The 16,670-nt window shown below is 28.1% G+C and overlaps 1 protein-coding gene across 4 annotated transcripts in view; it reads right to left on the reverse strand.

Annotated features, from left to right (window-relative positions):
- Positions 1 to 16,670, reverse strand: part of map7d1b (MAP7 domain containing 1b) — a 54,588-nt gene that overhangs the window by 25,535 nt on the left and 12,383 nt on the right. For 2 of the 4 annotated variants that reach the window (XM_073821813.1, XM_073821815.1), the window contains exons 2-4: positions 4,349 to 4,543; positions 636 to 704; positions 273 to 293 (exon numbers count right to left, since the gene is read on the reverse strand). In XM_073821813.1, coding sequence (XP_073677914.1) covers positions 273 to 293; positions 636 to 704; positions 4,349 to 4,543 — 285 coding nt within the window. The remainder of the gene's footprint in view (positions 1 to 272; positions 294 to 635; positions 705 to 4,348; positions 4,544 to 16,670) is intronic. The other 2 variants (XM_073821814.1, XM_073821816.1) reach the window with 1 other exon arrangement.

Consider the following 16,670-nt stretch of genomic DNA (forward strand, 5'->3'; position numbering starts at 1 on the left):
TTTGAATGCAGGCTTGGTGAGCAGGAGAGACTTCTTTAAAAACATTAAAAATCTTACTGATCAAAAACTTTTGACTGATAGTGTTTTATATATAACTAATATAAAATAACACTTCTTAAAAATTATGATTTATGAAATTGTGGACAAACAAGTACTAAATCAAACTGGACACAACCAAAGGAGAAAAACAAAAGGACTCAAAGATCACAGGACATTAAAATAATTGGAAACGCTCCACTTAATCAAATTATTGATCGCGTGACGTATCTTACCTTGCTCCTGGGTTCGCTGATCTGCAGCGGTAAACACAAATCACAAGCACATCTGTCAGTCACGTCAGTTTGTACCTTAGATGTTGCTGTCTTCACAGAAATGTGTCTCACTGAACATCATTAGAGACCAGTTGGCCTTGTATTGCAGTTAAAGTTTGATCAGCTAATTACACATGAGAATAGTATATAATTGGGTTAATTATTATTTGGCCTCACGCTGACTCTGTAGTCCCACTAGCTTTATCTGTATATATATTTATATTCAGTCGCTACTAGATAAATGTTTTGTGTGGCATAAGCATATCATTAGCTCTACAGGGCTGAATGTGTCCCGGGACAAAAGCTGTGTTTATCAAGTCTCACCCAAATATTTGGCCCGCTCCTCTCGCCGCTTTTTGGCTTGTTTCTGCCGTTGCTCTGAACTCATCCCATCTGTTGAGGAAGAAGCAGACAATGCTTTAAAATGTGCTTTTCATACCCTTTAAATTACACTGAAATTAACATTGACATAAGTAAGTAATTTGCAAATTAAATACCATGCAAAAGTAAAAACCATCATTTTAGTAGTTGATAGCAATACCACTGACATCCCGCAAAAAAAAAAGTGAAATATAAATATAAAAATTAACAAAAGCAATAGCATAAAAATAAAATTTAACATAGAATAAAATACTGATTAAGTAATGTAATGTAAAGTGTTGTTTTGAAAGCATTTAGTAAAAAATAAAAAAGTTAAATTAAATATTATACACACACGTATTTTGAAAAATACTTACTATTATTACTATATTATTTTTAACTTTCTGAATGTTTTCTAGTTTTCTGAATAAAATAATAAATATTAAAATATTGCATAAATAAAAATAAAAATCACAAGTAATAAAACAAAAACTAATTTATTTAAAAAGAAACATAATATATTTAAAATTATAAAATAATAAATATTAAAATTATAAACATAATAAAATATAATTATATATAAATATAATTTGTATAATAATAATCTAATATTATTAAATAACTTAATATAATATAATAATTAAATAATAAAAATAATTAAATAATTTACTACATATTATTATTTTTCTTACATATATTAGATATAAATACAACAATCAAACCAAAATCAATACAATAAAACAAAAAAAGATAGATAGATAGATAGAATTTAAAATAAAATAATGAATATAAAAATTATAAATATAATTATATAATAATATATCTCTTAATAAATAGTATAATATTATTTAATAACTTAATATAATACAATAATTAAATAATCAATCAAAACAAAATAAATTCAATAAAAATAAAATATAGATGATAGATAGAATTTAAAATAAGATAATATATATAAAAATTATAAATAAAATAAAATATAATTATATAATAATATATATATTATAATAAATGATATAATATTATTTAATAACTTAATATAATACAATAATTAAATAATACAAATTAGAATAATTAAATAATTTACTACATATTATTATTTTTATTACATTATATATTACTATTTATTATATATTATTTATACATTTACTTTAAATTTATATTATATACAAATACATGCAATCAAACCAAAATTAATACAATAAAAATAAAAAGGATGATAGATAGATAGAAAGTGTAAAAATAAAATAATAAATATTTTTAAGAAATTTCATAAATATGATAAAATATTATAATTATATAATAATATAATTTGTATAATAAGTAATATAATATTATTAAATAACTTTATATAATATAATAATTAAATAATGAAAAAAAAATACTACACTTTTTATTACATATATTAGATATAAATAAACAATCCAACCAAAATAATTTAAAAAAACGTCTATTTGAAAATTAGCTTTAACGTTTTCGAAGATGTGAGCTCCAAGGCTTCAGCGGCCATTCAGCGCTCATGAACCCGCCAAGAGAAATGCTTTTTAATCTGATGAGCCCTGGCTGACATGGTAGGTAAGACATATGCTGAGTAATTCGTCTCTCAAGCTCTTCTTCTCCTTCATTTCTCTTTCCTGACAAATTAGAGGCTTGTAACTGACATTTTCCATTTTCTTCTCGGTCTCAGGAGTATATTGATTCAATCAAGATAAGTGTGACTCCAGCTCTTTAACCGCAAAGGTGCTTTAACCCAGGAAATCTGGTGAGTCAGATATTATTCTGATCACACAGTCACATGTAAAGGATGCTCATTGAATTAAGACTCATGCATCAGTGTTTCATCCCTCCGTTCCTCTCGTTATGCGTGTCCTCCTTGTAATGCAATATACATGCAATGTTTTCCCAGCGAATCAAACTGTTGCCATGGCAACCGGTCTACCCCGCGCCCACCATCAAAAGGACTCGACTAAGCCTTATACACTCGAGACTGTTCGAGAACACTCAGCAAACCTTCCTCAAACACACACACAGCCCAAGGTTTGCTCGCTGCTTTGATGCACGGCCATGCCGGGATTCAGTGTCTCGCCCTCTTCAAGAACAATAACTTGGCTTGCTGCCATAAATGTCTGATTAGGACAAATTTACAAAAGGGTCTTTTTAAAGTCAGTCCAATGACACGGATGTTCAGGTCTACAATCCTGAAAGTATGGATTCATCTTTTTTCTTTTCGTACAAGTTTTGGTGCATTTTTCAAATAGTGACTTTACATCTGAAACTGTATTTTTACATTTTCAAGAGAGATTTTACATACATGTACATAAACCATTCATTTAGTTGATTGCATGTGAAAAAAGCAACTATCACTTTAAAAATACTTTTTATTCATTTTAATATACATCAAAATTGACATTAAAAATGTCAGCATTTTAGTAACTGATATACCCATTACTAGTCAAATTTGGGGAAACTTAAAGTTTAAATAAACATTAAATATGAATACATGTATGAAAAGTAATGGAATAAAACAAAATACTAGTGATAGAACAAAAATAAATAGATTTAAAAATTTAAAAAATATTGTATAAATATGATAAAATATTATAATTATATAATAATATAATACGTATAATAAATAATATAATAATATTAAATAACTTGATATAATATGTGATCATTTTATCGCATATATTAGACATAAATACAAGCAATCATGCCAAAATAAATACAATAAAAATAAAAACAATGATAGATATATAGATGATATATAGATAGACAGATGCAAGCAATGAAACAAAATTAATGTAATTAAATAATAATAACAATAATATTTTAGTTAAAAACATGAATAACATTTTAATAAAACTAATTACTAGTAATAGAATGAAAATAAATGAATACAAATGAATTTGGGAAAACTCACTTGTTTATTTAATATGTTAAATATAAATATATGTATTAAAAGTAATACAATAAAACAAATTACTAGAGATACAAAGATAAAGCTGAAAATATTGTATAAAGTTGATAAAATCTTATAATTACATATAATATAATCTGTATAATAAATAATACAATATTCTTAAATAACTTAATATAATTATAATAAAATAAAAATAATAACAATTTACTACATATTATTTTTTATTACATATATTAGAGATAAATACAAACAATCAAGCCAAAATAAAAAATAGATAGATAGATAGATATTACACATATTTGATAAATATGATAAAATATTATAATATAATTTGTATAATAATATTAAATCACTAAATGTAATATAATATGCTATAATTACATATGATATATAATATAATATGATCATTTTATTACATATATTAGACATAAATACTAGCAATCGAACCAAAATAAACACAATAAAAATAAAATTTTAATAAAACAAATTACTAGTAATAGAACAAATCTTGCATAAATTATACTGAAATAGTTATATTATAAATCTAAATAAATATAATATATTTAAAATGATAAAATAATAAATAAACAAATATTGTATAAATATAATAAAATATCGTAACTATATAATAATATATATTATAATAAATAATTTAATATTATTTAACAAAATGAAATAAAAATTTAATAATAATAAAATTGATATCCAACACCTGAAAGCTAATGGAACTTTTAGAGATGCAAGCGGTGCACCATACCTTTTTTGGACGGCGGGTTGGGACTGGATCCAGGTGTGCTGGGTCTAGGATCAGATTTGATTGGTTCTGTTTTAGAGGGAGGGTCTGTTATGAGGGAAGAGTCTGTAACTGTTGTGTCGTCAGCTTTCAGGATCTCACTGTCCAACTCATTCTCTTTCAGAAGCGTGCCGCTCGACTCTGGAGGAGATGTGAGAACTGGAGGAGTGAGAGAAATGAAAAGAACGAGAAAAAAGAAGAATAATTTAGAATGAAGATACAAAACAGAATGAGTATCACATAAAGCACTATATAAACAAATGTGACTTTGTACCATGATCCATTTTTGCATGTATCATAATGTATGTTTAATAGCAGTGTGATTTCAAGCATCATTCCCTGACAAATAGCATGATTTCAAGAACTCGTGTACATCAACACAGAATCTCCAGGACTGTTAAAGGGAACTATTATGCCCCGTTTTACAGTATGTAATATAAGTCTCAGGTGTCCCCAGAATGTGTCTGTGAAGTTTCATCTAAAAAAAAACACATATCATTTATTATATCATTTTAAAAATGCCTATTTTGAGTGAAAGCAGAAACACGCTGTTTTCGTGCATGCCTCTTTAAATGCAAATGAGCTGCTGCTTCCCGCCCCTTTTCCAAAAAATAGCTGTGTCTTTACAGCTCGTATCTTAGATACTCTGCTAAAAAACGTCTGTTTGGTTTTGATCATGTCTATCACGCTGAAATCATGCGTTTTAAACCAAATTAGTTTAAACTTCTGATATAAGTTTTTCTGAGCGCACACATTCGAAGCACACGCACAGAAAACCAGTGATGGGAATAACGACGTTACCATCGGTATTACTTTTTGCAGTAATGACTAATCAAATGAGTTACTGTTTCCCCCATTACTGACAACAAAATGTGGCTTTACTATAGTTTTCGCATTGCGTCCTTTTTCTGAGGTAAATTCCGGCTTTATTTCTCTCAGCGCGTCTTCTTCCAGAAACGAAAAGTAGCTGAGATGAAATGAATGTGAATTTTTAAAATTTGAAAAGTGGAGCCGCTAATAGACATGATTGCATTAGAGATGAGTTTAGATGGGAATAACTGGAGCTTGCGTTGGTATATTACGGATTACTTTATCAGAGAATTATTGTTTTCGATGAGACTTCATTTAAAAGTAGACATTTCAAGCTTTCTATACATATATTTCTCATGTCTGTGGGGCACGTATTTACGGAGATTCAGGTTGTTGTATTTACGTGTCTGTGAAGAGAGATGACGCAGATGGCAGAGAGAGCACCCTGTTTATTTTCTTTATTTTACAAAAGCACATTGTTTTCGCAGTTTCCAGAGGTTTAACGGTGCTGCTGTGGGTTTTTGATGTTTTTCATGTCCGCGGCTTAAAGCGACCCCAATATTGTGATATTTAGTGCCTGGAGGGTGTCTCTCACATTGTCCAACAACAACATTAGATTAGTGTGCAATGTTTTGTTTATTTACGATATTTAATATTGGGGCATCCAAGCTATTTGACATATTTGAACATTTTTTAAAAAGTAACATAATAGTTACTTTTCCTGGTAATTAGTTACTTTAATGATGATGTAACTCAGTTATGTCTATGAAGGTAAACAGCGGGAAAAGAAATCGCATGTTTATATTAGATCTGTGTGGCAGCAGTGTAATATACAGTAATTAAATCAATAAATCCACTGCTTTTTTTTCCTAAATAGTGTTCTGTTCTCCTCTGTGCAGCCCACAACGCAACAGTAAGCATGCTTTGCTCAAACTTTTGCCATATGTTAGACATGGTACACCATTGTTGCTTAAGAAAACAAAATGGCAGCACCACATGTGGAAATGTGCAGATTAAAGGCTGTATCAGCGATTTCAAGCCTGAAACATAAAGTGTCACATTCAGCTTACCTTTCTTCATGATCCGCTCGCTGCTTGCCCCATAAATTGGCTGTAAATAAAACCCGTCTCTGTGGTCAGCCTAGGGTCCGAGATATGCCTTTTTTTGGCATATCTCAGACCCTAGGCTGACCACAGAGACGCGTTTTTTTTTACAGCCGATTTATGGGGCAGGCAGCGAGCGGATCGTGAAGAAAGGTCAGCTGAATGTGACACTTTATGTTTCAGGCTTGAAATCGCTGATACAGCCTTTAAGGGGCAGTAATATTATAATAAGATCCCCTTTTTTCGTCACGGCAATGACTGAATCTTGTTTTTTCACATGCTTGCAGCGGAAAGCTTACCAAAACAAAGTTACTGTGTTGTCCTTTTCACATTTTCTAGGTTGGTAGATGCACTGGGGACCCGAATATATCACGAAAAAAAGTCAGATTTTCATTATATTTCAACGTTAATACACCAATCTGTATGCTCCAGCATGCAGTATCAGATTTTCACCTAGATTCACCCTCTAACCAAGCACTTCAACCCATTAGCAGGGCATTAGCATCCTGTTCACACTTTCCTCACACGTAAAAAACATTAAAGACGACATGTGATCTCCCTCCTGCAGGATTTCCACATGAGAAACACAGCAGAGAATCATTAGACTCTTGTGTATCCCTTTTCTCTGAATATAAACGTGTGGATAAGCCCTGGAGAAACAGTTAAGCACTAGGCTAGACCACATATGTAATAAATGTTGACTGTACTTTTCCTAGGCCTTGCTCTAGTGCCTTCATTAGTTTAATGTAAGTCTTAAAACCCTCCCCCATCCTTAACATAATAGATTTAGTGGCTTCTGAAGGATTACCCGAACGCTATGCTGCAGAAATCCATGACTGCAGCCTTTCAGATGAGTTTGGATAATGATCATGGCATGAATCTAATTAGATAACAGGATCAGTAGTGACCGCTCATTTAACAGCTGACTAAATATGTTTATTCTCTTCACATCAGATGCAGAAAACAGCTTCAGACACGTCAAAGGTCCGCTGGAGCAGGGAGAACCTCTGGAGAGGCAAAATGAAGGGCAATTAAAGGGCCTGTGGTTTCAAGCCAGCAGCTTCAGCTCAGCTTCAAACAGACGTGTTGGGCAGAGAGAGTTGAAAATTGGCAAAAAGTCATTTTCATCTGTAGCACAGCTAAATGATAGTTATATGAAGAAACCATTTGGAAACGTATCAAATGCTACTGTATTACAACTTAACAATTAATGTTAATTATCTATATAATGACAGTTTTCAAAATTGGATTTTATGACGTAACTGTAGGCAGTTTGTTAGTTACATAGGCCTACATTTAGGTTTTTATTTATCTTTTTATTTGTGTCTATAGATTTCAATTATAATACTTCAAAGGCTGTAAGTGTTTGTCAGCAGCACTTACACTAAGCTTTAGAGTTCATGACATTTTATTTATGTATTTTTTTTCCTGGATGTTGACAGTATTTTCAGATTTTTCCCATTTTAACACATTTATAAACAAATAAAATTTGTAATATAAAACAGTTGTCTAAAAAATAAATAAATACAGTCAATTTCCACTCTCAAAAAAAGTGTTATTTTAGTATCATTGAGATAATTATAGTTATTAATATTTTCAATCTTTTTTTATATTTTAGTTTTAAAGATTTAGTCACTGTGTTCAATGTTTTTGTCAATTTTTGTAGTTTTTGTCTTTTATATATGTATGTTATATATGTATATAAAATAATATGTATTTTTATATATGTATTCAATTTTATTTCATATTTAGTTATTTTAATAAGTCAAACTAAATTAAAATGAGAAATGAACATTTAACAAAAACAATTCTATATTATTTCAAGTAACAAAAATATTTTTAAATGATAATTTTACGTTTATGTAATTTTTTTGGTAACTATAATAACCTTGATATTCACTAGTCATGTAATTTAAATGTAATATTAAAATCCTTTACAAATGTTTAATGTTTGTCAGTTAAAATTTAAAAATAAAGAAAATAAGCTAAAAATATTAGCACTGTAATTTTAAAGTTGTACTATAAAATTAGAAGATTATCCTAATATTATTTGTAAATATATATATTTTTTTATTTTACATTTAAATATTATAATTTATTTTTGTATATATTTTCATTTAGTACTAATCAAAATAATAAATGTGTTATAATAAAAATTAAATGTATTATTATTATTATTAGTAGTAGTATTAAATAATTTGGTCAAAACACTATCATTAAATTTGAGTATATAATAATAATAATACATTTGTTGTAATAAATGTAAATGTTTTATTATTATTATTCAATAATTTGGTCCAAAAACAATTAATAATAAAAAATACATGCATTATTATTATTATTATTATTAATAATAATAATAATAATAATAATAATAATAATAATAATAATAATAATAATAATAATAATAATAATAATATTTTGGAATAAGTATAACATAATTTGGTCAGAAAACTGTTAATAATAATAATAAATGTTTTATTATTATTATTATTATTATTATTATTAATTATTATTATTATTATTTTGGAATTATTATAAGTATTAAATAATTTGGTCAAAAAAAAACTGTCATTACATTTAAGTATGAGAACATAATAATAATATTAATATTAATAATAATTATAATAATAAAACATTCGTTAGAATAAATGTAAATAATTTATTATTATTTTGTACTTATAATTAAATTATTTGGTCAAAAAACTGTTATTGCATTTAAGCAAGCGTATATACTACTACTACTACTACTAATAATAATTATAATACTTTTGTTATAATAAATAATAAATGTATTATTATTATTATAATGGAATTATTGTTGATATTAAATAATTTTGTCATTACATTTAAGTATGACTATATAATAATAATAATAACACAATTTTAATAATAAACAATACATTTAGTATTATTGTGGAATTATTGTTGGTATTAAACAGTTTAATCAAAAAAATGCAATTACATTTAAGTATGACTATATAATAATAATAATAATAATTATTATTATTATTATAGTTACAATACACAATAAATATTATAATTATTATTATTGAATTATTAGTAGTATTAAATAATTTGGTCAATAAATGTCTGTTATAGGACTTTTTAAAAACTGGCAGCTGACCTTGTGTCAACTATTTTGACACACCAGGTTTAAAGCTTTTATCAAAACTTCAATGTTAAACAGCTGACCTCTGACCTCATGGGTTAAACATGAGGTCAGCGTGGGTCTAAACATCCTGTTTTGATTAAAGGCCATGTCTGTGTTTCTCCAGTTGTTTCTGAGGTCGGTGAGGTTTCTGTCTCTGAATGTGCAGCTGTCGTCGTCTCAGTGCCGACTTCATGACAGGAAGACAAAAAGCTCAACTGCCTACAAACGCCACTGCTGTTTAGAAGTGGAAAGAGACAATCCCTAGTGCTACTGTAAATAACTGTAAACATATGGCAGAAAATAAAGTGCACTGTTAGCAATTCAGCCACACATCAAAGTCCAATGATAAGTCGCAGCTTCCCTTCTGTGCTCTTTTTAGAGGGAGTCAAGTTCCCATGTTCAGTCTGTAAAGGTTAGCAGCGGGCCAATGTCTTACTGCTGAGACCAACGGGACAAACTGTCTGCGTTAACAAAGAAACGCCATCTGTCCCGGGAAAGACACAGAAGTGTGTCATTTTTCTTCTGCTTAGAAACAGATAGGCTCAGACTAATCAGATGTTAAATTACTCTCATTTGGGGTTGGAATTAATTAGTGCTTCACAGAAGTAATTAGGCTGGTGCATAAAGCATGTTAGATGTGAGATACCACAAGCAGACACTGATTTGTTATCAGAACAATTTAGGCAAATTTACAACAGAGATTTTTGGCCGCCGAAGTCAAAAGTTCAAATGCAAATCTTCCATTTGAAAACAAGTGCGAACTCTGTAGTTATGATTTCTAATGATGCTGGACTTCTAGAGAATTATCACAATTACCTCCCAAATGTTTGTAAAGCACACAAAAAGTGGGTCACATCGAGGACTTGAGGTTGTTTTTGGCGTTAGGTTTGCAAGATTAAACAATTTAGAAAACCAGGCCCATATGTGGTTTACCACCAAAACAGCTCAATAGTACAATGTTTGAAAATAAAGAAATTAAGCTATAAATAGTAGCTTTGTAATTTTAAAGTTGTATTGTAAAGAAAAAAAAGTATCATTTAATTTTTTTTAAATACAATATATTTTTTTATTTTACATTTGCATTTAAATATAACAATTAATGTTTTGTATATATTTATTTTTGTACTACTACGAATTACAAAACACAACAACAATAATAATAATAATAATAATAATAATAATAATAAAAATAATACATATGTTATTATAGATAATACATGTATTATTATTACTTTTTAAAATAATTATTATAATAAAATATAATAAATTATTATTATATTAAATAATTTGGTAAAAAAAACCTGTCATTACATTTAAGTATGACTATATTATAATAATAACGATAATAAGAATATATTTGTTATAATAAATAAAATCTGTATTATTATTATTATTATTATTATGGAATTATTATTCATATTAAATAATTTGGTCATTACATTTAAGTATGACTATATAATAATAATAATAATAATAATAATAATAATAATAATAATATTTGTTAAAATAAATAATAATTGTATATTTAGGAATTATTTTTAGTATCAAATAAATTGGTCAAAAACTGATTATAATTAAGTATGCCTATATAATAATAATAATAATAATAATAATAATAATAATATTTGTTACAATAAATAACAAATGTATTATTATTATATTTGGTAATTATTATTAGCATTAAATTGATAAAAAAAAACTGATTATATTTAAGTATGACTATACAATAATAATAAAATAATAATAATAATAATAATAATAACAATATTTAAATAATAATAAAATGTTATGGTTACTATTTTTATTATATTTTGGAATTATTATTATAGTATTAAATAATTTAGTCAAAAACTGTGATTATATTTAAGTATGACTATATAATAATAATAATAATAATAATAATAATAATAATAATAATAATAATAATAATAATAATAATAATATATTTTTTACAATAAATAAAAACTATAATATTTATTAATAAATAATATTTATTTTGGAATTATTAGTATTAAATAATTTGGTCAAAAAATCATTACATTTAAGTATGACTATAATAATAATGATAATAATATATTCGTTACAATAAATAATAAATTATTATTATTATTATTATTATTATTATTATTATTATTATTACTAAAGTCATACTCAAATACAATCATCATTTTCTATCCTTTAGTTCTATCTTGGTGGCTTAGTAATTTTATCAGAAAAAAATTAAAATAACATTCACATTCCCAATTTCACTACTATAATGTGATGCATTTATGAGAGCATCAGAATATGGAGTATGAAATCATTTTGAGAGGGGTTTGCCTATGAGGTATAATATTATGTAAAGAAAAAAAATGATGACAGATTGTTGAATTATTGAAAAAGAATTACTGCACCACCTGAGGTGGTAATGCCAGCTGAACAGCGCTGTGGTATGACTAATTACACTAATTATAATGGTTGACACTGTCTTTAATTACCCATCAGCATGGCAAAAGAACAAATACAAAACCTCCCAAGATGCACTAGAGGAAAATGTAGAAAAGAGGTCAACACCAAAGTTTTGTGAGCTTGAAAGAGGAAGAAAAACATTGCATGTGATCCAGGGATGAGGCAATGTTTGGGCAGTGGGACAAAGAGATAAAAACAGCAGTAGAACCCCAGACTAAAGCATAAAAAGGGTTTAGGACGTGTCCGGGCAGATCATCTGAGACGCAGCAAGGGAAAACCTCACTACAGAGACGAGAAGTCTGGCATTTCGGAGTATAAAGAGAAAGATGTTCCTGACAGGCTTTGTGCTGCAGTTCATTTGGTGTTTCGGAGAAAAGGCCATGCAGGAGGAATCTTCATCCTGATGACTGGATTCAGCTAAACTGCGTTTAGGTATAAAAGTTCACGTCACAGGCTCCTGACCACACAGACCTGTCAGGTCTATCACAGCCAGATCGAGTTTCACCTCTAGCTTACAGTAAAAATAGACCCCACAATCCCTCATCAGCCATAAAAGGAGATGAAAAAATATATAGTAGACAAGAAATGCAATGAGAGAAAATTAGATCTTTACATTTTCTGCAAACAAAACCATTATGATTGTGGGTGGTTGCCAAGGTGTTGCTATGCAAAAACTAAACACTTTTGTGAAATAAAAAGTAGTTAAATAAAATATAAATATGAAAAACGTAAAATGAACGAAAATTAGAAATGTTGTCTTAGCAACTAACCGAAAGTTGAAACTAGTAAAATTATTACTAACTAAATAAATAAAACTAAAACTGAAAAATAAATAAACAAATTAAAAACTGAAATTATGTATTATTATTAAATAATATTAAATTATTTTGTAATTACTGTTAGTATTAAATTATTTGGTCAAAAACTTACATTTAAGTATGACTATATAAATAATAATAATAATAATAATAATAATAATAATAAATAAATAATAAATAAATAAAATAAATAAATAAAATAAATAATAAAATAATGTTTGTTACAATAAATAATAAAAGTATTATCTATTATTATTATACTATTTAATTATTAATTTTAATATTTAAGTGTGACTAGATACTAATATTATTAATAATAATTATTATTATTATTAATTATTAGTAGAATTAAATAATTTGGCCAAAACATTGTCATTACATTTAAGTATGTCTATATAACAGTTTTTATTTAAAATATTATATAGCAAGCAAAGGCAACATTTTTAATTTTCATTCTGTTTAAGTTGAAGCAAAAATTACTGGAACTGGAAATAAATAAAAACTAAAACTTAAAACTGAAATAAAAATTAAATTAGACCTAAACAATAAAAGTATTATTTATTATTTATTATTATTATTAATTATACTATTTAATTATTAATTTTAATATTTAAGTGTGACTATATAATAATAATAAAAATTATTATTATTAAATTATTAGTAGAATTAAACAATTTTGCCAAAACATTGTCATTAAATTTAAGTATGTCTATATAACAGTTTTTATTTAAAATATTTATATTAAAAAAACACACACACACACACACACACACACACACACACACACACACACACACACATATATATATATATATATATATATTCAGTGAAAAACTTTAAATTAGACTTAAACAGTTGTTTTAAAAATATAAATAATGAAAATATTAAAAAGTTATTAAAATATTATATTGCATATAATTTAAATATTTCATTTTTAGTAATTTTATGTTTTATTATTTTTTCCATAACGTCATTTTTGTGATTCAATTTCAATTTATTTCAAAATGCAACATGTACATTTTTAATTGAGTTTATCATGAAATATATACATTTGATTTGATCTTTATTTAACAAAAATGTGTTTAATAAATTTAATTAATGCTAGAAGAATAAATATTGACAAAAGTTAGACAACCATTTTATAAACAAGAACTAAAATTTTAGTTCTATAAAATTCATAACTCAAGATTCATTCTTAAATTTATGAAAAATGTTTGAGTTCACACTGACAACAAACAAAGTGAACACACTTCTATTTGCTCTCTATGTAATCACACTCCTATCTACATGAAAGTGCTAGCATATTAACAAGATCCATTTGTGTTCATTCCTTTGAAAACCCTGATGTGATTTAAATATCCAGCTGTAAATACACCATGTTCTGTTGTTTTTGCATTAGCATATGTGCTCGCTGAGGGGATTTACAGACACAATGCTGTGAAGTGGGTCAGTGGCACGTCCATAACAGGTCTGTGTGTGTGTCGGCAGCGGAGGGAAGAGCACAAGGCTCAGTGGATCTGGGTCAGTTGGACCTCAGGCATGTGCGGCATGCGTCTCTACTGTCTGTGTGGATGGCAACAGAACACAACATGGCACAGGGCGCCTGAGATCTGCTCACACAGACACATGACCGTCAGAGAAGCAGCAGCGAAGCTAAACAAAGACACTAAGAGACTCACAGACACCGAAGGAGTGAATAAATCCTACTGTTTACACTTGAAAATGGCACAAATACCTAGTGATAATAATTTAAAGTGTCCTGCAGACAGTAAAGTCCACCGAAGTGCTTTGAAACACAGTTTCTTTTCTATGTGTTGACAACGTAATTTCAATTGAAACAGGAATGCAAGGCAGGGCATAACAAGCAGCCTTTTTAACAGCTAATCACGTTTTGATTATATCACAGCTTGGGCCAGAGTAAAGCCATATTTGACAGCATACTGTATGACAGCCACAGTCTCATCCATAATACTGTGTAGAATTCAGATGGGTCTGATACTTTTTGTGGTCTGTGCCAATTTTTGCATATGACTAAACGCGCACTGCAGCGGTTTGCATGAAACTTATGAAGCATATTTACACTGTCTGAATCATTCCCTATCCAATATATAGTGTATATACCACTCCGAAAATACTAATTCTGTATACAAGTGACCGATTTCAGCCGCAGCTTCAGAGTCTATTTATAGTGGAGGGGGCGGGACACTTCGGAATCTAGAGAGCATTTGATTGGACAAAAAGTTTAATGAGAAGCTAAAGTGCCTTTGACCTTTCTGATATCACATTTAGGCCAGTTACATAATTATAAATCTTTTCCGACTTTCTATAGAAAAAAAAACCATTGATTAGTTTAACAGATTTGTTTTTCTTGCCATAAAGAACAAACGGTATTGACTATGAGTGTGATGTGATCGTTTCTGCTAGTTAGGATATTATTTAATAGCCATTTATTATGACTTTCAGCACTGTTCAATTCATTTAAAAGTGAAACACTTTTATTTTTCAAGGATGCATGAATTGAAGTGGCAGTTAAGATATTTATAATGTTACAAAATGTGACCCTGGACTATAAAACCAGTCATAAGGGTCATTTTTTGAAATTGAAAGATTTACACATCATCTAAAGCTGAATAAATATGTTTTCTTGGTTTGTTAGGATATAGGACAATATTTGGCCCAGATACTATTTGAAACTATTCGAAAATCTGGAATCTGAAGGTGCAAAAAAATCTAAATATTGAGAAAATCGCCTTTAAAGTTGTCTAAATGAAGTTCTTAGCAATGTATAATTCTAATTAAAAATTAAGTTTTGATATATTTACGGTAGGAAATGTACAAAATATCTTCATGGAACAAGATCTTTACTTAATATCCTAATGATTTTTGGCATAAAAGAAAACTCAATCATTTTGACCTATTCAACGTATTGTTGGCTATTGCTACAAATGTACCCCTGCTACTTATGACTGTTTTTGTGGTCCAGGGTCAAAAATATATAGATTTCAAATAAATGCTGTTCTTTTGAACTTTCCATCACTTTTCTATTAGCAAAGATTTTTTTTTGAGCAGCAAATTAACATATTAGAATGATTTCTGAAGGATCATGTGACACTGATGACTATAATAATGGCTGCTGAAAAGTCAGCTTTGCATCACATGAATAAATTACATTTTAAAACAGATTCAAACAGAAAACAGTTATTTTACTTTGCACTAATATTTTACAATATTACTGTTTTTACTGACTGTTAAATACGGCCTTGATGAGAGTAAGAGACTTTCAAAAACATCTTACAAACCCCAAATCTTTTACATTTTAAACATTCCAGGATTTTTCTCCATATAGTGGACTTCAATGCGGTAGCCAATGGGTTGAAGGTCTAATTTGCAGTTTCAATGCAGCTTCAATGGGCTTTACATGATCCCTAACGAAACGATTGTCATTTTATTAAATAAATAAAAATGTATATACTTTTTAACCACAAATGCTCGTCTTGCACTAGCTCTGTGATACGCGTCTTCAAGAAAAGGTCACTTGTGGTTCTTCATCTGTACACTTCGGTTATTTCCAATGTGACTACATAATGCATGAGGTTGAGCTAGTGCAAGATGAGCATTGGTGGTTAAAAGTATATAAATGTGTACTTTCTTAGAAAATGACTGATCATTTTTCTAGTTAAGAATCTTATTCCTTAGCTGAGATCATGTAGAACCTTTTGAAGCTGCATTGAAACTGCAGTTTGGACCTTCAACCCATTGGCCACCACTGAAGTCCACTATGGAGAAAAATCCAGGAATTAAAAAACCTTAATTTCTTTTTGCCAGAAGAAAGAAAGACATGAACAAAATACTACAGAAGTAAATGTTAATAATTAGTTTAAGAATAACTTTCCTGAAAATTACAGCAACAAGTAGCACAATGTCCTGAGAACAACGCTGTTATACTTCTGATA

The sequence above is a fragment of the Garra rufa genome, chromosome 17, assembly GCF_049309525.1.
Source record: "Garra rufa chromosome 17, GarRuf1.0, whole genome shotgun sequence".
Taxonomy (NCBI): domain Eukaryota; kingdom Metazoa; phylum Chordata; class Actinopteri; order Cypriniformes; family Cyprinidae; genus Garra; species Garra rufa.